The sequence below is a fragment of the Eurytemora carolleeae genome, unplaced genomic scaffold (genome assembly GCF_000591075.1).
Source record: "Eurytemora carolleeae unplaced genomic scaffold, Eaff_2.0 scaffold608, whole genome shotgun sequence".
Lineage (NCBI taxonomy): Eukaryota > Metazoa > Arthropoda > Copepoda > Calanoida > Temoridae > Eurytemora > Eurytemora carolleeae.
In genome coordinates, this window is record NW_019396527.1 from 143,629 (window position 1) to 169,752 (window position 26,124).

At 33.9% G+C, this 26,124-nt stretch overlaps 3 protein-coding genes across 3 annotated transcripts; all 3 read left to right on the forward strand.

The window, feature by feature from the left end:
- Positions 1-1,064: 1,064 nt before the first annotated feature.
- LOC111704894 (programmed cell death protein 6) lies at positions 1,065-8,261 on the forward strand. Its single transcript, XM_023477283.1, has 6 exons — positions 1,065-1,153; positions 2,395-2,495; positions 4,179-4,285; positions 5,115-5,217; positions 6,302-6,467; positions 6,699-8,261. Exons 2-6 carry the CDS (start codon positions 2,413-2,415, stop codon positions 6,807-6,809), a joined length of 570 nt encoding a protein of 189 aa, XP_023333051.1. The 5' UTR covers positions 1,065-1,153; positions 2,395-2,412; the 3' UTR covers positions 6,810-8,261.
- Positions 8,262-10,563: 2,302 nt separating this feature from the next.
- Positions 10,564-18,916, forward strand: LOC111704895 (synaptic functional regulator FMR1). Its single transcript, XM_023477284.1, has 12 exons — positions 10,564-10,844; positions 10,978-11,071; positions 11,251-11,372; positions 11,989-12,078; positions 12,764-12,870; positions 13,997-14,089; positions 14,624-14,720; positions 14,999-15,153; positions 16,377-16,461; positions 17,266-17,322; positions 17,638-17,733; positions 18,074-18,916. The coding sequence occupies exons 1-12, from the start codon at positions 10,641-10,643 to the stop codon at positions 18,551-18,553; spliced, it is 1,680 nt and encodes a 559-aa protein (XP_023333052.1). The 5' UTR covers positions 10,564-10,640; the 3' UTR covers positions 18,554-18,916.
- Positions 18,917-18,921: 5 nt separating this feature from the next.
- LOC111704896 (surfeit locus protein 4 homolog) lies at positions 18,922-25,606 on the forward strand. The gene is given in 7 exon segments (XM_023477285.1): positions 18,922-19,098; positions 20,100-20,239; positions 20,814-20,937; positions 22,325-22,486; positions 22,865-22,933; positions 24,174-24,350; positions 24,953-25,606. Coding segments are annotated over 7 exon segments (810 nt in total). The 5' UTR covers positions 18,922-19,047; the 3' UTR covers positions 25,040-25,606.
- The last annotated feature ends 518 nt before the right edge of the window (positions 25,607-26,124 follow it).

Sequence of the window (26,124 nt, forward strand, 5' to 3'; positions counted from 1 at the left end):
TGGGAGATAACATAAAAGAAATTAATTTAAAAAAAAAGATTGGGAGAGAATTAAAGAGAGAGATTAGGAGAGAACAAAACAGAAATATTTGGAGAGAACAGAAGAGAAATATTAGGACAGAATTGAAGAGAAAGATTGGGAGAGAATTGTAGTGAAATATGGGGGGAGAATTGAAGAGACAGACTTGGAGAGAACTGAAGAGAAAGATTATGAGAGAACTGAAGAGAAAGATTGGTAGAGAACAGAAGAGAAAGATTATGAAAGAAATGAAGAGAAGGATTAGGAGAGAATTGAACTTAAAAGAAAGATTAGGGGATAACTGAAGAGAAAGATTAGGAGAGTACTAAAGAGAAATATTAGAAGAGAACTGAATAGAACGATTAGAGAAGAACTAAAGAGAAAGATTAAGAGAGAATTGAAGAGAAAGATTAGAAGAGAACGGAAGAGAAAGATTAGAAGAGAACTTAAGATAAAGATAAGTAGAGATCTAAAGAGAAAGATTAGAGAAGAAATGTATAGAAACATTAGAAGAGAACGGAAGAGAACTAAAGAGAAAGATTAGGAGAGAACTGAAGATAAATATTAGAAGAGAACTGAAGAGAAAGGTTAGAAGAGAACTGAAGAGAAAGATTTGAAGAGAACTGAATAGAACGATTAGAAGAGAACTGAAGAGAAATATTAGAAGAGAACTGAAGAGAAAGATTAGAAGAGAACTGAAGAGAAAGATTAGAAGAGAACTGAAGAGAAAGATTAGAAGAGAACTGAAGAGAAAGATTAGAAGAGAACTGAAGAGAAAGATTAGAAGAGAACTGAAGAGAAAGATTAGAAGAGAACTGAAGAGAAAGATTAGAAGAGAACTGAAGAGAAAGATTAGAAGAGAACTGAAGAGAAAGATTAGAAGAGAACTGAAGAGAAAGATTAGAAGAGAACTGAAGAGAANGATATATATATATATATATATATATATACATGTTAGTTTTAGCTACTTTAGCTAGTACAGTACCAAGTGTAATGGGTAGTAGAAGTTAGAACTAGTGCTCCGGGTTCAAGAGATCAGCTGAGAAGAGGTGTTGGAGCCGGGACGGTTTAGGTTTACTTTACTCTCTCCAGTTCCTCTAGACTGCAGAACTCACAGAACACTGTTTACATCTTGGTGAACACTTATCGTTATCAGTTTGTAGAAACATAAAATAGTGATTTGATCATTTGTTCACATTATTTGTAGTTCTGCAATATAAGCTAGACAGAAGATTTAAAGGAGTGAATAGACTTAAACAACTGTGATTTACTCACCTTGAATCGGTTTATTAATTTGACTAAATATCTAGTAATATGTATTTTTCTTACGACGAAATAACGAAATATTTTCATTAATTTTATAAAACCTTGATTTTTTAATGTTAACATACAGCATGCAATTTATCCTTAGATACATGTAATTTTTGTAAATATGTAATGTATATACATTTATACAAAAGTATGTTCACATATATATGTATATTGATTTATTTAATACAATATAGATTCCCCAGTAAATACTTTTTTTGGGGGTGTTAAACAATTTTAATTGAATTTTGCTTATAAAAAAACTTATGCCTACAGGTCCTACAGGTCCATGTTAAAACCAGCTGTTTACAAAGGAATGTCATTTACTCTCAGAAAAATCAGAACTAATGGAAATTTATAACACCTCCCCCCCCCCCCAGGAATTCAAAGATAAACCCGATTGAATCCCGATAAATAATTAGTGTGTAGCTGTGAATAAAAAAATAAAAATATAGTTTATATTTATACTTTTTAATGAGTCACTTCTTTCTTAAAACTTGTGATATTACTCAGAGCTTTCAGCTGGTCCAATTACTTACAACCCTTGTTCCAAGTTTCAGTTGGTTTTACAGTCTACTCGGAATAGAGAGCTCAAAAAATATTTAAATTCCGAGAAAAATATGTATCTATATATAAATTTGGCTTGTCTGTCAGTTTGTCTGTTTGTCTGTCTGTTTGTATCCAATAAACGTCAAAACGGCTGAACCGATCGGGCCCAAATTTTTTGTGGGACCTCACATGACCCCAGGGAAGGTTATGAATGATAAAAAAATTTAAAAATGTGTTTTAAAGGTTTTAAATTTTGTAAAAAAACTGAAATTCTTGAAAATCCGCGAATTATTTTTTAAAAATCCGCAAAAATTTTTTCTTCTTTGTTTTAAAATGTAAACAAAAAGAACATGTTCAAAATTTAAATAGAAGATATAAAAAGTTATACATATTAACAGAGGCGTAAACAGAAACTTCCTCATTGCTATACTGAGATAAAGGTTTTAAGGTCGGGTACCATTGTGAATAAAGCATGTAACTATTCTACTGCTAGATCAAGTTTTACGTTTTTATTTTCAGGATTAAAGCTGATACAATATGTCTAAGTTTAAACCCCGGCGTCCTGCTCCACCTCCACCAAATATGCCTTCTAGCACACTACTTAAACAGTATTTTGACAGGTTGGATTTATTCATATTAATGCTATTTGCCTATATATATATATATATATATTAGCTGGCCTTTAGGAGACCCTGAATGGGTAACATAGACTAATTTCTTATTGAAAATCATGAAATTCCACAGGCAACGCCGGGCACTTCAGGAAGTTTACATTTTATATGTAAATATTTGGCTTGTCTGTGTTGTTGGTTTAATTTTGCTAGATTTAAATAATTTTGTCTAGAAAAAAATTTCGGTTTAAAGGGCAATATTTGGATCTAAAATTGTAACTGTAGAAAAAGGGGCGCTCAGCGCCATAATATACTAGTGTGATAAATTACAAATTCATTTAACAAATTAACACTTCTTTATCGCTTATAGTTATTCGTACAACACACAGTTTTAAATACATATGTGTAATATTTATGTTGTATATTGTATGTTATTAAATTATGTTTTATCTACAAAAGTAGTAGACATACAGTGATTACCAGAAAACTCTGGAATAAGGAGACGACTTTCAGACTCAATTCATGACTCTAAATAGTGCAATGAACATGAGAAAACACAATTGTTCGGTGTAAAAAGGCCCAAATGACTTAAAAACTGATTTTATAATGTTCTCGAAAAACTGTTTACTCTTTAACCGCATCAAATACTGTTTATTTTTGCTATAATGTCGTCTTCCTATTCTACAGTTTTCTGGTTATCACTGTATTATTACAAACTAACTTAATAACTTAGTACTATGGTACATACTGTTTTTTCCTTTGATATGCCAATCTGCCAGATTTGATAAATGTGATTTATCAGCAAGGCTTAAGAATAGGAATAAAAATATTAATCATTATTTACCCATTTTCCGCCTTTACCAGTTTCCAAGCACTGTTCAAATCATACAGAGAGAATCGGAAAACTCTGGAATAGGAAGAGACCTTTTAGTATCAAGTTATGACTTTAAATAGCCAAATATTGGACATGAGACACAGAATAGTGCAGTGTAATCAGACCCATTTATCTTAATAACTTAATTTATATGTTACTGGTAAAACTATTTGCTTTGTAAAAACGTGAAATACACTTTAAGTATTGCTATAATGTCGTCTTCCTATTCCAAAGTTTTCTGGTTCTCACTAAAGACTTATTCAACCTAAGGTCTGATTTAAAGAATAGCAAGAATTAGTTGAACTAGGTACGAATAGTTTAACTAATTCTTCAGTGTGGTAAGGAATGTATTAGGAAAGGAGTAGCTATACCTAGTTTAACTGTTTCTAACTATACATAAAATCCTACCTGTGGTTTCTTTTCCTTTCTAGTTGCAGTATAGTTAATTACTAACTAGTGTTCAAAGAAACTGATTACTCTCCTTATTATCGATCTAGTTTTCTAAGCCTTATATCTTTGCAACTTGTTATCTTATCTTTGAAATTTGAATTCTGCCATATCAATTGGTCAAAGTCTTAAAATAAATCGACATATCATATTTAGGGTAGATAGTGATAAATCAGGAACTATTACTCCGTTATAACTATCTGTATTTAGGGTAGATAGTGATAAATCAGGAACTATATTGTTATAACTATCTGTATTTAGGGTAGATAGTGATAAATCAGGAACTATATTACTCCGTTATAACTATCAGTATTTAGGTTAGATAGTGATAAATCAGGAACTTTTACTCCGTTATAACTATCTGTATTTAGGGTAGATAGTAATAAATCAGGAACTATAACTCCATCAGAACTACAAGCAGCGCTATCTAATGGAAACAATACAGAGTTCAACATTGGGACTGTTAACTTAATGATTGGTTAGTTTCATTATTCATTATTTCATTCACCATTCATCCATCTTCATCCATCCGTAAATCTTCATCCATCCGTAAATCTTCATCCATACTTAAATCTTCATCCATACTTAAATCTTCATCCATCCTTAAATTTTCATCCATCATTCATTCATCCATCCTCATCCGTTTATCCTCTTCATCCTTTCATCCATCTTCATTCATTCATTTGTTCATCATCCTTTCATGAGACTTTCATCCATTCTCTAAAGACTACTTTAATTCTCTACTCTAGTTGTTTAAGTTTCTAATTTGCTAATTCTCTAACATCCTGTTTTCTAGTTCTCGAGTTCTCTAGATCTTAAATTCTCTAGGTCTTAAGTTCTCTAGTTCTCTAGTTCTCTAGTTCTCTAGTTCTCTAGTTCTCTAGTTCTCTTGTTCTTTAGTTTTGTAGTTCTCTAGTTCTCTAGTTCTCTAATTCTCAAAGTTCTCTAGTTCTCTAGTTCTCTAGTTCTCTAGTTCTTTGGTTCTCTAATTCTTTGGTTCTCTAGTTCTTTGGTTCTCTAGTTCTCTAATTATCTCTACTATCTCTACTATCTCTATTATCTCTATTATCTCTATTATCTCTAATATCTCTATTATCTCTAATATCTCTATTATCTCTAATACCTCTATTATCTCTATTATCTCTATTATCTCTAATATCTCTATTATCTCTAATATCTCTATTATCTCTAATACCTCTATTATCTCTATTATCTCTATTGTCTCTATTATCTCTATTATCTCTATTATCTCTATTATCTCTATTATCTCTATTATCTCTATAATCTCTATTATCTCTGATATCTAGGATTGTTTGATACTGAGAAGACTGGTGAGATAGATTTCAAGGATTTTGGTTCTCTGTGGAGATATATTGTAGATTGGCAGAACTGCTTTAAAAACTTTGACAAGTAAATAGTTTATTTTGAAACTCGCGATAAAATTTCTTATAGGAAACGTCTTACAAAAGGAGTTGAGTCTTTGCCACAAATTCAATTTTTTTATTCCTTTATCTTTGGAACCTGATCATGTATACCTTTGATATTTAAAACTTAATTATCTGATCTAACAGCATTCATAGTTTGAAATGTCTAAGGTCTACGACATTGTGTTGCAAAGATATCGAGATAAGAAAACAAGAGTTTGTGGCAAAGACTCAATTCCTTTAATTAAAGATTTTTTAATTAGAACTGATTTATTAATTAAGAAGTGCACTAAATATTTTTAAAGATATTTCAGTTACATAATTTTACAGTTATAAAATCCGTACTAACATTTTACAATTAAAAGAGATAATGAAGACGACAATTCAAATCTACCGTTTTCTGTTTTTCACCGTATATCCCGTAACCACCAAAAAAACAACGTACATATATAATCTTTTTTCATGAACGAATTTTTTTGGTATATTTAAATTCCTTACCGTATTCATTTCGGATATTTTTAGATAAAACCCCAAAAAAATACTCTTTCTGAAATTCTACTGATAAGAATAAGATGTTTTAAAATTTTCAGTTGCAACCAAATAAAGGAATTAAGTCTTTGTCACAAACTCTGAGTTTCTTATCCCTATATCTTTGCAACCCAATATCGTAGACCACAGATTTTTCAAACTATGATTTCTGTTAGATTAAATAATCTCAGTTTGAAATTTCAAAATATAAAAGGGATGAAAGTTTTAAGTTTATCACTAAGACTCAATTCCATTTATAAAATCTTGCTTGCATGGAAAACAAAAACTATAGGAGGTTGCAAAGTCAGATATAACCAAATAGGTTGACAAGTACAATAGATGGCAACACAAAAATCGACCAACTGCGCACAACGTCATATGTGGCAAATGAAAAAAGAAAGGACATGTCCTCTAATTAGTTGGTAGGATTTCCAAGATTTGGTGGAGATAAATGTCGTCTTTGTAGGAATACGTAAAAAATAAATACAACTCAAAATTAGATAGAGTATTTTTTCACTCATTCGAGATATAACTATGTGTAGGGATAAATCTGGAAGTATAAACCTGGTTGAGCTGGAGGAAGCCCTCACTAGCTTCGGCTACACCCTCTCCAGGGACGTGATGCAGCTCCTTCTCCGCAGATTTGACCGAACCAACTCACATGCTGTCAAATTCGACGATTTTATTCAGTGCTGTCTAGTACTGCATGTTAGTATATTTGATAATCTATGTACAATGGTCGGCATTTAAATCAATACAATGAAGACGACTTTTCTATTAAAGTTTTCATTTCTATCAAGCTTTTTATTGACAGTTTTTTTCATGTTTATGTGTCTCTGCTGTTTGACGGATTGATAGAAATCAAAATTAAAATAGAAAGCCGTTTTTATTGTATTGATATTAACGATGACGACTGTATTTCATTTGCTTTGTGTTTAGGGAATGACAGATATATTCCGAGCGGAGGATACGGATCAGGACGGAGTTATTCAAATCACATACGAACGTTTTCTCGTCCTACTACTCAACTCAAACCTTCTTAACCTGTAAACACCACCTGGATCACATACATGCGTATTCTTGTCCTACTACGCAACTCAGACCTTCTCAACCTGTAAACATGACCTGGATTACATACAGGCGTATTCTTGTCCTACTACTCAACTCAAACCTTCTCAACCTGTAAACATGACCTGGATTACTACATGCATATTCTCGTCCTACTACTTAACTCAAACCTTCTCAATATGTAAACATGACAGCTGGATTACTTTATGTGTATTCTTGTCCAACTACTCAACTCAACCCTTCTCAACCTGTAAACATGACCTGGATTACATACAGGCGTATTCTTGTCCTACTACTCAACTCAAACCTTCTCAATATGTAAACATGACTTTGATTGTAATTGTAATACAGGCGTTTTCTCGTCCTAATTCTCAACTCAAACCTTCTCAATATGTAAACATGACCTGGATCACATGCATGCGTATTCTCGTCCTATTACTTAACTCAACCCCTTCTCAATATGTAAACATGACCTGGATTACTACATGGGTATTCTCGTCCTACTACTCAACTCAAACCCTTCTCAATATGTAAACATGACCTGGATTACATACATGCGTATTCTCGTCCTACTACTCAACTCAAACCTTCTTAACCTGTAAACACCATCTGGATCACATACACGCGTATTCTCCTCCTATTACTCAACTCAAACCTTCTCAACCTGTAAACATGACCTGGATTACTACATGCGTATTCTTGTCCTATTTCTCAACTCAAACCTTCTCAACCTGTAAACATGACCTGGATTACTACATGCGTATTCTTGTCCTACTACTCAACTCAAACCTTCTCAATATGTAAACATGAATTGGATTACATACGAGGGGTTTCTCGCCCTAATACTCAATATTTGAAGCATTAAACCTGTAAACAGAAGTTATGGATCTAATTCGAGCGTTTTCTCATCCTACTCTTCAACTCAAACCTACTAAACCTGTAAGCATGACCTGGATTACGGTTCAAACAAGACAGAACTTCAAAAGGACGACTTTCACAGCTTTATATTCACAAAGAACAGAAAGGAAAAGAGTCAGTGCTGTGATTTTGAAAAAAGTATCCTATGGGAGGGATGATGGCCTTCCCCCCCCCCCCTTCACTAAGATTCTCATTTTCCCCTTTTTAAACTTAGAGCCATAAAATTTTGCTATTTATGGTTAAATTTATATTCAAAAACTTTATTCTTTTTTTACCCAATCCCAGCCCCCACCCTCTCTTCATTTTGCTTGCTACAAAAGCAAAATTAAAATTCACAATTAAAATCACCTCCTGTTTTCAGAGAATCAATGGATAAAATTATACCTCATATGTAGTATTATCTTAAGCTGCTTATTATAAATCACAAATGTTTTATTCTCTATTTTAACAAAGTCAATAAATAGTAAACAGCTTCAGTGCAAAAATACATAAAACAATAAATTTCCATTATTTGTATTTTTATGCTATTATTTATGTAAATGATAATTGCTCCAAAGGAATTGAGTTTTTGCCACAAGCTCAAATTTTCTAATCCCCAATCTTAGAAACTTGACGGTGTAAACCTTTTATATTTAAAACTTAGACTATTTAATATAACAGAATTTATGGTCTGAAATATCAGAGGTCTACAACAAGATATAGTGATTATAAAATTAGAGTTGGTGGCAGAAACTCAATTCCTTCGAATAAACTTTTTCATTACACTTTTACGTTCTCTTATACGTTAGAAAAGGCCCAAGTAAGGGGTTTAGGACACACCTATTTAAAACTCTAAAGGGAAGTGAGGATGTATGAAAGAGACGGCTGGGATTGATAAAGGAAGATAGTTGGGATGCATTAAAAGAGAAGGTTGGTATATGTAAAAGAGACGGTTGGGATTGATAAAGAATATAGTTGGTATGAATAAAAGGAATGAAAGAGAGGGTTGGGATGCATAAAAGGAGAAGGTTGGTATAAATGAAAAAGGAGATAGTTGGGATGCATAAAAAGAGAAGTTGGGATAAATGTAAGAGACCTTTGGGATGCATAAAGGTAGAAGGTCGGAAAAATGAGAGAGACGGTTTGGATTAATAAAAAGAGAAGTAGGGATAAATAGTAGAGAAGATTAGGGTTCATAAAACAGAATGTTGTATTACATATAAGATAATGCTGTAATATATATACAAACCTAAAATTGTATCAGGTACGATTGAGCTGAGTAGGTTAGGTTGTCGATTTAAATCCGTATATAGACGCCCAGGGAGTTGAAACTACTCGAGATAGAGATCGATTAGAGCAGTATGAGAAATCTTTTGAATGAATTTCCGCACATTTATGGAAAAGGTGGGAAAGAAATTATACATAAATATTTTTATTGATTCAAAAAAGAATTCGGAAAAACAAAGGATAATGTTGGGAAGGATGGAAGAAAAGGTTGGGATGGATGAAAAAGAAGGTTTGGATGGATAGAAGAAAGTAATGGGATGGTTAAGGAGAAGGATGGGATGAATGGTGGACAAAGGTAGAATGGATTTAAGAAAAGGTTGGGATGGATAAAGGAGAAGATCTGTGGTTGAAGGAAAATGTTAGGACTGATAGAAGAAAAGGATGGATAGGAAATATAATAGGAAAGGATGGGGATGGATAGAAGGGAGGTCAAAGGAATAAAGGAGGCGGTTAGACTCAGGTAACCGATAAGCCCCCCCCCCTGAATACGCCTCTGGTTAGAATGGATAAAGGAACTATAAGATTGCGATGGATTTATAAAGTAATGATAGCGTCAACTTTCTAAAGATCGCGGGTCAATAATAGGGATAAAATCAAATGTGGAGGGACGGAAAGGAACGGCCGGTTGAGATTATGAAGGAGAATGTTAAGGAATTATAAGATAAGATAAGATAAGATAAAGTTTATTGCTAAAATACATGTATCTGTGAACAGAATTACAAATTGATGATTATATTAACAGTACAAGTATAAAGCAATTAGGTGGAAAATAGCTCTTGGCTGTTTTGATTATTTTTTCCACCTAATTTTAATAATGATAACAAAACATTTCAATTAAATAGATTTAAGGAGAACTATTAGAGATCAGGGTGCGAATTTATCTTATGCAAAATATATTATACATTAATATTAGAATAACTAGAGTTTAAAGTAATTTTCTGACATGTACACAACAAATATCAAAGCATATTAAAACATATCTAATTAGTTTTACATGAATAGCAATTCGGTTGTTAGAGTTAGTTAGTTCTGGAAGACGTTTCTTATAGAATAGGGTATGTTACATCGTCTATAATAGTCTACACGTAACATCCCCCCTACTGAACTTCTAACCTACTAGCTTTCCGACCTGCTACAATATCGGACCTACGCCAGCTGTTTAATTTTGTATTATTTGATTGTTATGTTAGGTTAAGACAATTTCTGAGCCGAGCGCTGCGGCTAGGGCGGCTAGGGGGCTGAGCGCCGCGGCTAGGACAGGCTAGGGGCCGGGCGCTGCGGCCACAAGTCAATAAAGCAGCTGTAAAACCATTTGCTAGTAGGTCGGATGTGTAGTATAGCGGATTTGGCGTAGGTAAGAAGTGGAGTATAGCGAATTTGCGTAGGTCGAAAGATACAGAAAAGCACGAATTAAACAATTTTCCTGTAGAATTTGAGAAAATTTCCCCAGAAAATCAATGTTGTAATTAAGTCACTTATTCGATATATCTCCCGCGTTAAATCCAACTTTTAATAAATATCGGTTATTCCAGGGCCCAAATCCCGCGTCTATACAAAGACGACTAACTCAATTTACTTATTACTGGGGCAACTACAAGAAGCCGCCCCTGTAAAAATAGTTTATCAAAAATGAATGACAAACTGCTAGTAGAGGTCCAGGGACAAAACGGAGCCTACTATAAAGCCTATGTAACCGATATATTTGAAGATGAGATTAAACTCGAGTTTGAACTTGATTGGCAGCCAGAAAGCCGGTTCCCATTCTCTAGAGTTCGGCTACCCCCTCCCACACCGTCCATACCGGCCGAATTTACCATAGGACAAGAAATAGAGGTAAAACTACTTTAATTTATCATTAATACATGTTTTATTGTTTTTGTTTAGAAAAATGATTTTGAAATTTCTTTAAACTATTCAACAAAACAATGTAAGGTACTGAAGATAATACTAAATCGTATTTTTTCAGGTTTTCTCTAGAGCTAGTGATCAAGAATCATGTGGATGGTGGAAAGCTGTTGTAAAGATGATCAAAGGAGATTTCCATGTTGTGGAATATCTAGGTGAGCATTTACATTCATAAGGAATCCAGTTCTTGTCATAAACTCTGCTGACAATTTCTTGATTGACTATCATGATTGACTATCTGAATATAACTCTGTTTCAACATGTTAGAATGGGGTTTTAAGGTTGTGAAATAACCTCTTAATAATTGAATATCTTATAATAACGATATTTTGAGGATGGGAAACTACATACACAGAGATAGTCCCCTCTGATCGGCTGAGAACCAAGAGTACGGAACCTCCCATCACCAATCGGACGTTCTTCTCCTTTAAGCTAGATGTACCCCACGAACTACAGGTTAACAGAATTTAATGCATTGTAATTGTTGATATTGTGTCACATTGTGTCATATTGTGTTACATTGTTTGTATTTTGAAATTTTCAGTATTTTAAATGGTGTATTTTTTAAAAACGGGCTTATTTTTAGCTGTTCAGTGATATTAATATTCATAGAGGTGCGCTGCATGCTAAAGAAAAATTAGAATGAAATCTTAGAATTTTTAATCTTTCTTGACTTAATCTCTCCTTGTTATTTACCCTATTTTTAGTCTGAAAATTCCCTTTTTTAAATTTTAATTCAGTCGGAAGTTGCGCCTAGATGTTTCCGGCCATCTTTTTTCTCACCTTTTGATTCGAATTCTGAGGGAATAAAAAAGTATGAAGTTCAAAATATTGTGTTTTGGTGTATAAGTTAATGAGTTTTCGTGTTATCTTAAATCCTGTTTTACCATTTAACTAGTTTTGAAAAGTAATGCTTAATAGTTAATAGGAAATGAGCACAACCAATAGGCAGTGATTTTAATGTTCTGCTTTAAAACTTTATAATTCAAAGATGCAGATTTCTTCTTTTTATTATTTTAAGTAAATAATCATTAACCAATGAATATATTGAATAATAAAATCATAATTTCAGGAGTTCTCTAAAGATGAGAAGGCAGAAGATATTCATCAGGAGTTTAAGAAAGCTATTGATGCTTCTCTAGTTAAATATCTTCCAGATCAGGTTTGTATTAATTGTTAATGAATTAACCCCCCCCCCCCCCCTTGGTACCCCTCTTCTATCTAAATAGGTCTACAATCTATATGTAATCAATCAGACTAATCCAGAACTAACTTTATTTCAGTGTTTTCTATCTTTGATCAATAAAACTAAATATTTTTCAGGTTGTTATATCTTGATCAACGGAACTAATTATTTTTCAGGTTGTTTTATACGTGATCATCTAAACTAATTATTTTTCAGGGTGTTCTATTTTTGATCTATTGAACTAAATTATAATTAGGGTGATATATCTGGAATCAACTAAATATTTATGTTTCAGGGCGTTCTATCTGAGTGATCAACCAAACTAATTATATCTTAGGGTGTTCTATCCGTGATCAACTTAACTAATCATATTTCAGGGAGTTCTTTATGTGATCAACTGAACTAATTATGATTCAGAGTGTTCTATCTGTGATCATCTCAAATAATTATATTTCAAGGTGTTATCAAGTGAACTAATTATAATTCAGGGTGTGATCAACTAAACTAATTATATTTCAGGGTGTTCTATCTGTGATCAACTAAACTAATTATATTTAAAGATGCGATCAACTGAACTATTTATATTTCAGGGTGTTCTATCTGTGATCAACTAAACTAATTATATTTCAAGATGCGATCAACTGAACTATTTATATTTGAGGGTGTTCTATCTGTGATTACCCGGTACGAGGGTTCTCAGAAGAGAGCTGGTATATTGCAGGAAATGCATTACCGGAATATATCTCAGCGACTAATGCTCCTAAGGAAGTAAGTATGTTTGAGTATGGGGATCCGGGCATTCCATTTTTTGGGTCAGATTTAGATTTTACGCTCAAGTTTTAGATAAAAAAGTTAATTGAATGATGGGGTTTCATTTAATCGTAAATCCAAGAAAGAAGTAAACAAATATTTTAATCATTAAGTAAATCTAACAGGCAAAGTTCTTGGGAAAATAAATTTTTTTTATTTTGGGCAAATTTTTTATTCTTTAAATTGTTATATACAGACGGACGATTGTTTGAATGAGACTTTTCCCATTTTTGAGTACTAAAGAATCAAAATCCTTATCTAGCTATGGGCCCCTTGTCAGACCTAATTTAGTATAGTTACTACGGGGTTGGGGAGTGGACGTAGGGCACCCATAGAGTCTCATCTGATTTTTTTTTCTTCAGCTTTTAAGATGAGACCAAACTCAATTCCATCTGATATACTTTTAAATCAGCTTACAAGCATCAGGGGTGTATATTTTCCTAAAAATAATCATCCCCCTTTTAGAAAATATCTTCTTCCCCGTAAGTTCTATTAGATTTTTTAGGGATTTTCGCTGAATCAGGGGAAAATGAATGATTTTTTAGGGAAAGTAAATGATTTTTCAGGGAAAATGAATGACTTTTCAGGGAAAATAAATGTTTTTTTTCAGGGAAAGTATATGATTTTTCAGGGAAAATGAATAATTTTTCAGGGAAAATGAATGACTTTTCAGGGAAAATGAATGATTTTTCAGGGAAAATAAATGTTTTTTTCAGGGAAAGTAAATGATTTTTCAGGGAAAATGAATGATTTTTCAGGGAAAGTAAATGTTTTTTTTCAGGGAAAGTAAATGTTTTTTTCAGGGAAAGTAAATGATTTTTCAGGGAAAATGAATGATTTTTCAGGGAAAATTAATGATTTTTCTTGGGAAAATAAATGATTTTTCTTGGGAAAATAAATGATTTTTTGGGTAAAAAGTATTAAATAGACTGAAAATCTTGCATTTTGATGTCCCATTTGTTCATTTTTCTACCCCAATCCATTAAATATATATATCCATGTTAAACTTGCAGTTGTATTTTTAACTAATTTTTCTGTTATTTTTCTTTTTTTATCTCAATCTTTATTTTTCTCCCTATTCTAGAACAGAAGAAGCTGCGAAGTGTCTTGAAGCTACTAAACTCCAATCTTCTACTCAGTTTACTCAGGAGTTTACAGTCATGGAATCCTTAATGGGGTGAGAGTTAATACATTTTTATTCATTAAAGCGACTGCAATTCTCCACAACGGTAATTTTAAAACCTAAATATCGGAGCATTGACGGCAAAGAAATCTGAGTTTTTATCTCATAAACTTAACCGGAGATCTGGCATTCACTAGCACGCATACAGTTAGACCTCAACACAGCTGACTTATTTCACAAAAATCTCGAATAATCTATGACAACCGCGGGTTTGAAAATTTAAATGATTATAACCGTTTTCTGAAACTTCCGGAAAATATAATAACAATAACTAGCGTTTCTTTGGATTAAATAAGGACAAGTCCGTCAGCCTGGATCATTCAACGTTTAAAAGTTACTAATGTGAATCGGCCATGCCACTCTTCGAAAAGGGGGGGGGGGGTTCTGCTTCTGCAGTAAAGTGAGAAAAGAACCAATTCAAATTTCATCTGCAAGGATGGTGGTTTTTTTTTTTATAAAAATAGGACTGAAATTTTGTTCTATTGTTTTGTATAAATAAATATTGTTAAGTATTTCTAAATTATTTAGATTAGCGATTGGTGCACACGGACAGAATATCCAGCAAGCAAGGAAAGTTGAAGGAATACTAAATGTTGAAATAATAGAAGATTCGTGTACATTCAAGGTAAACCTTTTAATCAACCCTCTTGCCATCCTATTCTTAATTCTTAGAAAATTCCGGAAACGCCATTCCTGTAAGATAGTTTCCGGAATTTTAGACGCATTTTAGACGCACCGTAGCCTATCCAAGCCGCAGCGCCGCCCTCTGTCTATCCGATTCGCAACCCTCGGCGCCTTCTAACTAAAATAAATTGGAATTTAATTTGATCATTTTCCGTAATATTGGTCTATTCCGGATATAGCCGACTTTTATTACGCCTTTCTTACATCTCCTTGGTTCAGGTGGTCGGTGAGACGAAGGAGAGTGTGGATAAGGCCAGGTTGATGTTGGAGTACTCCGAGGATGCTCATCAGGTTCCCAGGAACCTTGTCGGGAAGGTTATAGGGAAGAACGGTCGGTTTATTCAAGAGATCGTCGATAAATCTGGTGTTATCAGGTAAAAATCTAGTTCTATTATTTATTACATTTGAATTTTAATATATATTTAAAAGTTCCCCATTAATAGCATCTGATCAGCTGTGAAGTATGTACTGTGTTCTAAGACCTTTTTCTTATTCCCAAACCATTGAAAATCACGCGTATGTATTGTACCCGCCCCCCTTTTTTAAAATCATTTTTGCCACCTCGATTTTAGGTATGTTTGCGTAAAGCGGCAAATTTTTTTAGGGGTTTATTGGCTGAATTGGGGGGAAAAAATTTAAAGTAAGAAATTAAAGTATTTGTGGGTTAAAAGCAGTGCTTAGGATCCAATTAATTTTGATGCGGATCCGGATCCTGGATCCGCACTGGAAAAAAATGGATCCGGATCCAGGTCATTTCTTTAAGATTTACTGAAATTTTTTAACAAAAATAATTTTCAAATTTTTGTTTTATTTTTTTCGGTTAATTTTATCCTTAAACTTGATGAACCATTCAAAAATGAGGAAATTTTAATAATCTCTCTATTTTCAAAAGTTCAGATTTGGGGTTTAGGAATAAAAAAGGTTTTTTTTTGCAGTTTTTGGTTGATTTTTTACCCCTCCGGGATCCGGATCTAGGAAGCTAAAATCTTGAGGATCCAACGGATCCTAAGCACTGGTTAATGTATTTAGAAGTTAAAAAAAAATTTCCCCAAGAGCATCGAAATTAAAAAATTCTTGCAAAAATATCCCCCTGTTAGAAATTTTCCCGAAGCTTTTTTTTCTTTTTTTTCCCGTTCAATATTGTAAATTATTTCAGATTTAATTCCCGCTCCTGATACACTCAGAGGAATGCATTTTGTTGAAAGTATCAACCCCCTCCCCTCCTCCCTACCAACCCACGTCTACAAGCTTAATTTTTCCCCAGTATGTGTTTACTTGGATCGTATTCTTATTTTTTGTTTTTCCAAGTGGGAAAATAATGAATTTCTGGGTTAAAAGTATAGAAGAAAGAAGAAAAACATGGTAGTTCATATTAAATTTTAATTCCTAACCCCCCCCCCCCCCCCTTCCATCGTCGAAAATCATTTCACCCTCACTGATGGGATTTCATTCTATAAAACACGCTCCTAACTGAACCCCGTTTAGCTGGTACTGACTGCTCTCTAATATTGTAGATTGAAGATAGAAGGGGATAATATAATTTATATATCTAGAGTGAAGATAGAAGGGGATAATATAATATTGTTTTTATACCTAGAGTGAAGATAGAAGGCGATAATGAACCTGAACCCTCTGTACCCAGACTTGAAGGAAATGTACCGTTTATATTTGTAGGAACTAAGGTAATAACATTTTTTGGGATTTGCATACGATAAATACAGGGTGTCCATTTTGTATAGAATTATCTCCATTGCATGGGGGGGGGGGTAATTTAAAGAACTTTTTTTATGGAATTAAGTAAAATGTAATTAGCTTTGAAATCTTGTTTCCAATTCTTCAGTGCAACGGAAGGATCGTTGGCTTCTTAATTTCTTAATAAAAATATCAACTGAGCTTAGAACTCTTAGGTTGGTTACTCATAATCCTATTGCTTGATCTCGATATCCACTGTGGGCATTTATATTTTGAGGATCAGTGCCCTTAATTCATATCAGTTATCCCTTTAGGGTACAATTATAATACGGTTATCGAATAAAGATTAAATTAATCTGCAGATTACCGAAAGCATTGTGGATAGGTACCTATCCACAATTCTAGAGTTCCCAGCTCTGAACATAACTAAAAAGATATCAGTTATAACAATTGTAAGGTTTAGAATCCTTGAAGACAGTAATCATTCCACAGTTGTTTTCTGATTGTACTATTTTAGAAAGTTTAGTTCGATAAGAAAAGCATTGATTCAAGGAATAATTATTTTCAAATTTAATTAATAAACCTGAAATTTTACGAAACCACTTTAACCGAAAGTTTGTTCAATGGATAAAAACTTAATTTTAAAATTAAAATTCTGATTTTTAAGAAAAGTAAAGGTATCCAAGTAGTGACTTAAAACTTATAATACAGTAATGATTGTTTTAACATTAGCATTACTTTAAAATTAGCTTTAAAGCAATATTTATCATTTAATTATTATTTAATGCTTTCAGGACGCTATAGAGAATGCAAATCTTCTTCTAGAATATCACATTAGTCATCTAAAGCAGGTAGAATATTGGGGTTTTATGGGTATTTTTAAAAATTGTAAAAATGGAATTTACTTGACGAAAACTAGTAAAATTTTGGTGAAAATGACATATTTCTCAATGGGATAATACTATTACCACTAAATCTTCGTATCATATCACACTTCCATCTATCTAACTATTAATCTATCCATCTATCTATCTATCTATAAATATATCTTGCAACCTATCGTTATCAATTTTATTTTAATCCATCTCATCAATCTATCTTTTTATCTATTTATCTATCATCTATCGTTATATCTATCATCTTTCTATCAATCTATTTATCTGAAGGTTGAACAGCTGAGGCAGGAGAAGCTAGAGATTGATCAGCAGCTTAGAAGCGCGGTGCGCACACAATATCAACATTCCAGCACACAATCATACGAGGTAAATATTAGATAATTAATACATTGATCCTACACTTACAGGGGGCATTGGAAATTTGGCCCCCCTCACCTGGCAGTGGTCGGGGACGGGGGGGGGGTCTATTCGATTCACTAAAAATTAATCTATTATTTTTAAGGAAAATGTAAGAATTTTTGTGTAAAAAATAACAAAGGGATGGAAAATCCTTCTCTGTTCTCCCAGAGTATCATGAAAATCATAATTCTTGTAAATATATACCCCAAAATCAAAAATGTAATCTGTCTTATTATTCTTGTATATACCGTAATGTTTTAGTTACATGAATTGTGAATTTCTTTACTCAAATCCATGTTTTTTTCAGAACGAATCTTCCAGGGGCTATAGAGGAGACAGGGGGCGTGGTCGAGGACGAGGGAGGGGGCGAGGTGGATTTGACCGGGGTGACCGGGAGGGTAGTGAGATGAGTGAACGAGGTCGAGGAGGATATCGAGGTAGATACTACAGAGGAGGGGGTAGCGGATACAGAGGTAACAGAGGTCGGGGGGATTTCAACAGAGAGGAGACCAGAGGACGAGGACGGGGTGCTCCGGATAGGAAGGACGATAAGGACAGGCGAGGAGACGACAGACGGGACGAAAGACGCGGAGATGATAGACGGGACGACAGACGTGGCTCTGAACCCAGAGTAGATAGGCGGGAGAACGGGAGAGATGAGAGACGGGAGAATGGTCGTGATGAAAGATGGGAGAATGTGAGAGAGGAGAGGCGGGAAGAAGATAAAAGACCCGCCGGCAGCGGCGGCGGCTTGAACAAGAAGAAGGAAACGGCACCGCGGAAGTGACTTAACTCATTTTTCCTGTACAATTTTTCATATTAATGCACGCTGTAGTAGCGGCAAACTTATTTGTACTAGTCCTAATTTCTTTTATGTGTAAATTACCCATTTTCAAATGATACATGAAGAAAAGTTAAAATTTCCCGCACCCAACACATCATATTCATACACGGGTTTTTACTATAGTACATGTTGCATACTCCCGTATTTGCTTACTCTCTTGACTCCATTTAAGTATTGTTTAAATCAAATATAACTGCCATTTATTAAATTCTTTTAATTCGGAGGCAATGAAGAAATCATATTCCAGTTTAAGAAAATATATGTCGTGATTTTCCTATGTGACATAATTGTAATTATTTCAGAAAAGGAATTCCAGGGCCCACGAATTTAGCTCAGATTAAAGACGACATTTTGTCAACTGCAGAATCTTTCTTCTCTAACTTCCGGTGAGAGAGTTGTTGGAACTTGTCTGGAGTGGACACAACACAATTGGAGCAATGTCGGGACAAAATGAAATTTTGTCGAAGGCCGAAGATGTTGCCGACAAGGTGATTGTTTTATCTTATCCTATTAAAGTTTATATTTACAGTGACGTGTGAATCTAGAATGAAGATCTAGGAAATCTTGTGAATACGTGTTGTAAGATTTCTTCTACAGATGGTTTCCAACTTTTTCTCTCCTTTTTCTTAAACATTTTAAAAATATTTTTCTTTTGTTTTTTAGCAGCTTAATAAAAATGACTTTTTGTGTACAGCTTTAAATTGTTAACTGGTATTTTGGGGTTTCGATATATTCAAATGTGAAATGTGTAATAATCATTATTTAGAACAAATTTGCTGTTTTTCGTTTTCTAACTTTCGAAAATCGATTTGTTCAATGGGGTCTGTCCTAGAGAACATTGAATTTTATTTCTTAGTATTTTAGGGTATAGTTAGGTTAAGACAATATTTGGGCAGAGCGCTGCGGCCAGGACGGGCCTTCCATTTGTTGAATTTTAAATTAAAATTAGTATATATTTAGGGTTAGGTTAGATTAAGACACTTGCTGGGCCTAATATTTCTCAATGCGCCAACTTGTTTTTAACTGAGCTGCAATTTTCATTTTAATTGATTTAAATGTTAAGATTTATTTATTTATATGTTTTTACATCTTTTAGTGCAATCGCTATTAAATTATGGACATTATGGACAGACGTCATCGTTCTCTCTTATTATTTACCTATATTTTTTTTTGAGTTTTCTTCGTGCCCCAGTTTCCATTAACGGTTTCAAATATCTCAAATTTAATTTGTCCCAAAATTTTCATAATTGGCGTTTTTTATCAATAATAAAAAAATTGGACCTAATCGGTTCAGTCCTTCTGACTTGAATTGGATCCAGAAGAACAAACAGACAAACAAATATAATGGATAAAGCTGTTTTGTACGTAGGTTTCTTCACTGGTGCGTCTATCCATAGTAGTGCGTCCACCTGTGAGCACGTAATTCTTAGTAAATAATACATTTCCTCCGGATTAAATCAGACTATTTATTTAAATCTGATATGTTTAGGTCACCCGGAGCTCTAAACACATCCTACCCCACTTGGCCAGGTTTTGTCTCGTCTCAACCTTCTTCGAGGACGGAGTAAGAATGTGGGTTCAGTGGTCAGAGCAGAGGGAGTACATGGATATATCTTGGGGATGTGGTTGGTAAGATTTTAACCCTTAAAGGGGGGGGGGTTATCATTAAAAATGATGATAACTTCTCATTGTTTTAAGCACACACTGCCCCTGTTATTGTACTGTGTCTTAATCAAATAGTTGCTTGTTAAAACTTCAGAAGTTATTTTTATCAGAAGCCCAAAATGCCTCAAAAGTTCGGAAATATCCGAAGAATCTTGCATTTTCTGAATGAAAATTTGTATACTTGATACTCCTCATTTTGTTATTGATCAGAAAGCATTCTGTTATGATTAACAATTCCAGTGTAGAGCTGTTAAAATTCCAATTTATGACACCATACATTTACGAACCATTTTGATTTATTTATTCTAAGGTTTTGGTTAATTTTTGGCGCTACCCGTAACATTTTTATTCTTTTTTTCTAGTTATTTCCTTTTTTTGCGCAACAAGATGCTTTGTGGTGGGGGGGGGGGGGGGAGAATAGGAATTAAATATTCAGGTCCATGCCCACCCTGTTTTCCTGTAATATTTGAGTTTATCACCTCCCTGTTTATCTTCAATATTTAGGTTTATTGTCACCCTGTATTTCTAAAATATTTAGGTTTATCGCCACCCTGTTCGTGTGTATCAACCTGGTGGGTCAACTGGGTGCTGTAGCGATGGTTCTAACCAGATACAAGGTTGATATCGCCTGCGGGGTTCTTTTCTTCATCGTTGTACTCCAGGTATACGTTATTCTTGTACTCTAGGTACACTTTATCCTTGTACTCCTGCTACTCTTTATCCCTATACTTCCGGTATACTTTATCCTTGTACTCGAGGTACACTTTAGTCTTGTACTTTAGGAACACTTTTCCTTGTACTCCTTTTACACTTCTTCCTTGTACTCCAGGTACACTTTATTCTTGTACTCAAGGTACACTTTATTCTTGTACTCTAGGTACACTTTATTCTTGTACTCCAGGTACACTTTATCCTTGTTCTCCAGGTACGTACTCCAGGTACACTTTATCCTTGTGCCCTAGGTACACTTTATCCTTGTACTCGAGGTACACTTTATCCTTGTACTCCAGGTATACTCTAACCTTGTACTCCAGGTACACTTTATCCTTGTTCTCCAGGTACACGTGACTTTATCCTTGTACTCGAGGTACGTACTCCAGGTACACTTTATCCTTGTGCTCTAGGTACACTTTATCCTTGTACTCCAGGTACACTTTATCCTTGTACTCCAGGTGGTACACTTTATCCTTGTACTCCAGGTAAACTTTATCCTTGTACTCCAGGTAAACTTTATCCTTGTATTCCAGGTAAACTTTATCCTTGTACTCCAGGTAAACTTAATCCGACAGGTATACTTCAACCTTGTTCTCCAGGTATACTTTATACTACTCCAGATGCACTTTATCCTTGTACTTCAGGTACACTTTATCCATGTACTCTAGGTATACTTTATCATTATCATTGTACTCAGGTATACTTTATCCTTGTACTCCAGGTATATTTTATACTACTCTAGGTACACTTTATCCTTGTACACTAGGTACACTTTATCCTTGTACTCAAGCACTGGCTTGCACTCCTGGTGCTACGAAATACTTTAAGAATTCTAAAAACTGTCTCAAATTACAAATTTAATTGTATATCATTCTTTTTATTTGTATTCTCGTCGATTAATCCTGTCATATAAGATAAGGGTTAATATGATAATAGAAACTTTAAATTATAGAATTTATATCTAGTTCTACTGTTTCGTTAAAGAACTGAAACTCTGATGTTGTTTGCAAATCCCCACATTTTTATCTGTTTTTTTTTCGAAAAAGCTGATAAGGATTTACTTTTTCAAGAATCCCCTCCCTTGTTTAAATAATAAGGTTTGGGTCATCAAAGAACTTTACCGTTCATCTCAATATTTACTACTGCGGTATCTCCATCTCATGCAGACATACGAATCCATTTATCCAATGTGGGTCATTATCCTATGAGTCGAAATCCAGGTTTCACGACTAACTATACTTCACTGACAGTTCCGATCTCCGGAACAATAAACCCGCCCATGTTGAAAAATTAAAAACAAGAAATTTTAATTAATTATTAATTGTATGTGTTTAGACTATAGCGTACAGTATCCTATGGGATATCCAGTTCCTGTTCCGAAACCTTGCTCTGATCGGGGCACTGCTCCTAGTCCTGGCGGAGTCTAGGGTTGAAGGGAAATCTCTGTTTGCCGGAGTTCCATCCCTAGGAGAGAACAAACCCAAGATGTATCTCCAGGTAAGAGTTAAACCCAGCTCTAGGTGTGAACTCAAATGCAAATAATCTCAGCTTAAAACTTTTAATTACAGTTCTTTCAAGTGAATAATAGAATGAAAGTCGTCTTTTGTTTGTTTTATTTATATTTAAAGTTATATGGCACTGTTAAGAGTTGTGAGGGGGGGATTCAGTTTTTGGGTTGCTACAGATAATTTATTCAAATTTTTTATCCTTGCAAGGCCTCAAATTAACATAAAGTTTACTGTTATTCACTTCAAAAAATGCGTAAGCAAACGCTTTCGTAGAAAGTTTCGAAATTCTAAGTTTTCATTCTAACAACAAATATTTCATGCAAAAAAGAGCAGTTGTGCTCTGTTATTTACAATTTATTTAATTTAGTTGGCTGGTCGTGTTCTACTAGTCTTCATGTTCCTTACTCTTCTACGCTTCGAGGCTTCAGCAATGCAGGTTTTCAAGTTTTTAATTTAAAATTTACAAGTTATGCTATCGAAAACATCGTGACATAAATTTCAGGGGTGTATAATTTCTTTAAAAATCATTTCTGGACGCAACATTTTGTACGGCTTTCTTCTCTGAATGGGGGAAAGTGTTTCGGATCCATATCATTTTGATTCGGATTCGGATCCGGATCCGCGGATCCGCATCCTTGATGATGGATCCGGATCCGGATCCTGATACAGACCGGATCCGGATCCGAAACACTGAGGGGAACATAAATTATTTTAGTTAGAAATTAATGAATTTTCGAAAAGGATGGAGAAAAACTTACTTTTGAATTTCAAATTTTTTATTTTTCCCTCAATTTACCAAACTCCATTTGTAATTCTTAAAATTATACACCCTTGATGTTTTTCGGAATGAATCCTAAAATCATTTGACTTAACCTCGCAATCTAATTTAAAGCTGAAAAGTTTCAAGGATTCAATAATTCTTTCGCAGATTTTACGTTAGTCAAGCTAAACAAAATTTATGATTCGTAAAACTAGAAAGCTTTTTCAACATTTCCTATTTGGGCATTAATCCAAGCATCTTTCATTTACATAAATCTACAAACAAACAAAACTGTTGGATTTTTGAATCAGCATTTTACCAATTTAGATGTTCTTTTTTCTAATTTTTTTATTATATTCAGCCACTCATTCACTCGTAATTATTTTATAACTTTACAACAATTCAATATTTGTTTTTCTGGAAACAAATAACATTTTTTATCCTAAAACCTTTGTATTTGAAATCTTGGGATCAAGTATTGATCTTGATCTTATGCATACTTACGGATAAATTTAACTCCTTTGTTTTCCCGTCTTGGGCATTATCTTGTTAATTGAGGGAAATTCATCCCGAAATTTGTACGTGCCCACATTGGATATCGATATCAAGCATCATTCAAGATTAATGATACGTTTTTATAATCTTAATCTAGGATAAACTAACGAAACAAAAGATAATTTTTGACGGAAATATTACTTCTAAGGTAAATACGCCTGCACCAAAAAAACGCACAAAAATTATGTTACAATAGTTCGAACTTTTGCCTTTTAATTCTCCGGATCATCTTATTCGTATTCGGACTTGGTGATTAATTTAAGAACTCTTCGTTTTCCTGTGTTAGTCGATGGTCCTACCCCTCACTTTACGTTTTTTTAATCTATAGCGAATTGGAAATATTTAAGATTTTGTTGTTTAGATTGTGCAAAACCTGGTTGGATCTCTCCTGATGGTTCTGGTAGCTGTAGGATACAAGACGAAGCTGAGTGCCCTGGTCCTGGTCACCAAAAATGTACGGATCTTTAAAAAAATGTACGGATTGGTTTAAAAAAATGTACGGATTGTACGGATTTTTTAAAAAAAAATTGTACGGATTGTTTTTCGAAAATTGTACGGATTGTACGGATTTCTTCTGAAAATGTACGGATTTTTGTACGGATGGGTTCAAAAAAGTTTTGGCCACCCTGAAAATTTGATTTTTGAAAATTACAAAATCCACGAAATTTTTTGTTCGTTTTTGTTTACAATGTATTCTAAGAGAACATGTTCAAAATTGAAATGGAAGATGGTTGCGAAGCGCCGTAAAAGCCTAGTCTATACATATGCTTTGCTTGTTTGTCCGTAAATGTCAAAAATGGCTGAACCGATCGGGCCTAAATTTTGTGTGGTACCTCACATATCCCTAGGGAAGGTTTATAGATGATCAAAATTTTAAAATTTTGCCTCAACAAAATTCGATTTGCATTAGACTTTAAAAATCCACGACATTTTTTCATAAAATCCGCAAAAAAGAATTGTTTTTGTTTTGCAATGTATACAAAGAGAAAAAAATGTTCAGTTGAATTAGAAGACGGGTGCAGCCTAGTAGATATATATTTTAAAAAAATAAAAATATCAGAAAATCACTTACGTTCAGAAATAATTAACAGTAAAATGGCAATCTGTTTCTGAAATTGATTTTGATTAATGATTGTTTAGACCCTCTCTGTGATTGGAGGCCTACTGATGGTGGTATCCCTGGGTCCAGGAGGAGTATCTATGGATGAATCTAAGAAGAAATGGTAAAATCTCAAGTCCTGCGTCACAAAGCATTTATCTCCTTCAATGACTGTTCCTGAGTGTTGTGAAACATATCTCAGATCCTTCTCATCCAACCTTTCTCAGCTCCGGGGTCCATGTTAGAATAATTCAAGGATCATACATAGCTTCCTCTTCTACCCGGAGTAAGGTTTCAAGATTTCTAATGAATCAGCTTTCTCTCTTTATAAAAATCAAAAATTAATTAATGTTAAATCAATGTCCTTATTTTAATTAAAAACGTGGTTCCTTTTTTGAAATAATCTTCTCTTCATTCCTTAATTCCTACTTTACCCTTCACCGCCGTCAGAGCTTAACCCAGTTGGACGGTGTTGTCCTTGTAAGTACAGTTGCCAATGTGATTTATATGTTTACGAGCTGTGAAAAGTAAATTTTACCAGATGTTCTTTTATTTTTAGGGTTTGGGTTAACTTCCAACAGATTTATCTTTATTATTTAATAAATGTTTTATTGTGTGCTGACAGCCGTTTGTTATGAAACTTGTAATATGTATTTATTAAATGTGTTTTTATATTAAAACTGGTTTCTCTTTTATTGTATTTTTTTAAAGTGAGTTTGCTACTTCTGAAAGTAGATTTGTTATTTGAAGTGAGTTTGCTACTTATTTAGCAAGTTTCCTACTTCTAGTTTACTACTCACAAAAGCTAGTTCGTTACTTTTTCAAAGAGAGTTTGCTAGTTTTTATAGAGAGCATCTATTTAACAGAGTTTGCTATCCAATGACCGGAAGTAGGTTTAAATATAGATTTAGTCTGGTAAAGGTAAAATAAGGCATTTAAGCAGTGCGGCTGAGGACTCGGGCAGTATGTTTAAAAGCCCCGATTTGAGCCGAAAGTTAGGGGCTAGTGTCAGTCAAAAAACTTGGAACAGCCTCAGACCAATACTTTTAGAGTCGTCTTTAAAAACGTAAGGGGGGGGTCCAAGGCTCCCCCCTCCAAAAAAGTAGAAAGAGGAGGGTAAGTTGTCTTGTATCAAAAAAGTAGAAAGAGGAGGGTTAGTTGTCTTGTATCAAAAAAGTAGAAAGAGGAGGGTAAGTTGTCTTGTATCAAAAAA

Bases quoted from the DNA above. Each gene is read 5' to 3' on its own strand.
- LOC111704894 (XM_023477283.1), top strand. From the start codon at position 2,413: ATGTCTAAGTTTAAACCCCGGCGTCCTGCTCCACCTCCACCAAATATG. The intron at 2,496-4,178 runs GTTGGATTTATT...ATCTGTATTTAG, and splicing joins CTTAAACAGTATTTTGACAG to GGTAGATAGTAATAAATCAG. The intron at 4,286-5,114 runs GTTAGTTTCATT...TCTGATATCTAG, and splicing joins GACTGTTAACTTAATGATTG to GATTGTTTGATACTGAGAAG.
- LOC111704895 (XM_023477284.1), top strand. From the start codon at position 10,641: ATGAATGACAAACTGCTAGTAGAGGTCCAGGGACAAAACGGAGCCTAC. The intron at 12,871-13,996 runs GTAAGTATGTTT...TCCCTATTCTAG, and splicing joins CGACTAATGCTCCTAAGGAA to AACAGAAGAAGCTGCGAAGT. The intron at 17,323-17,637 runs GTAGAATATTGG...ATTTATCTGAAG, and splicing joins ACATTAGTCATCTAAAGCAG to GTTGAACAGCTGAGGCAGGA.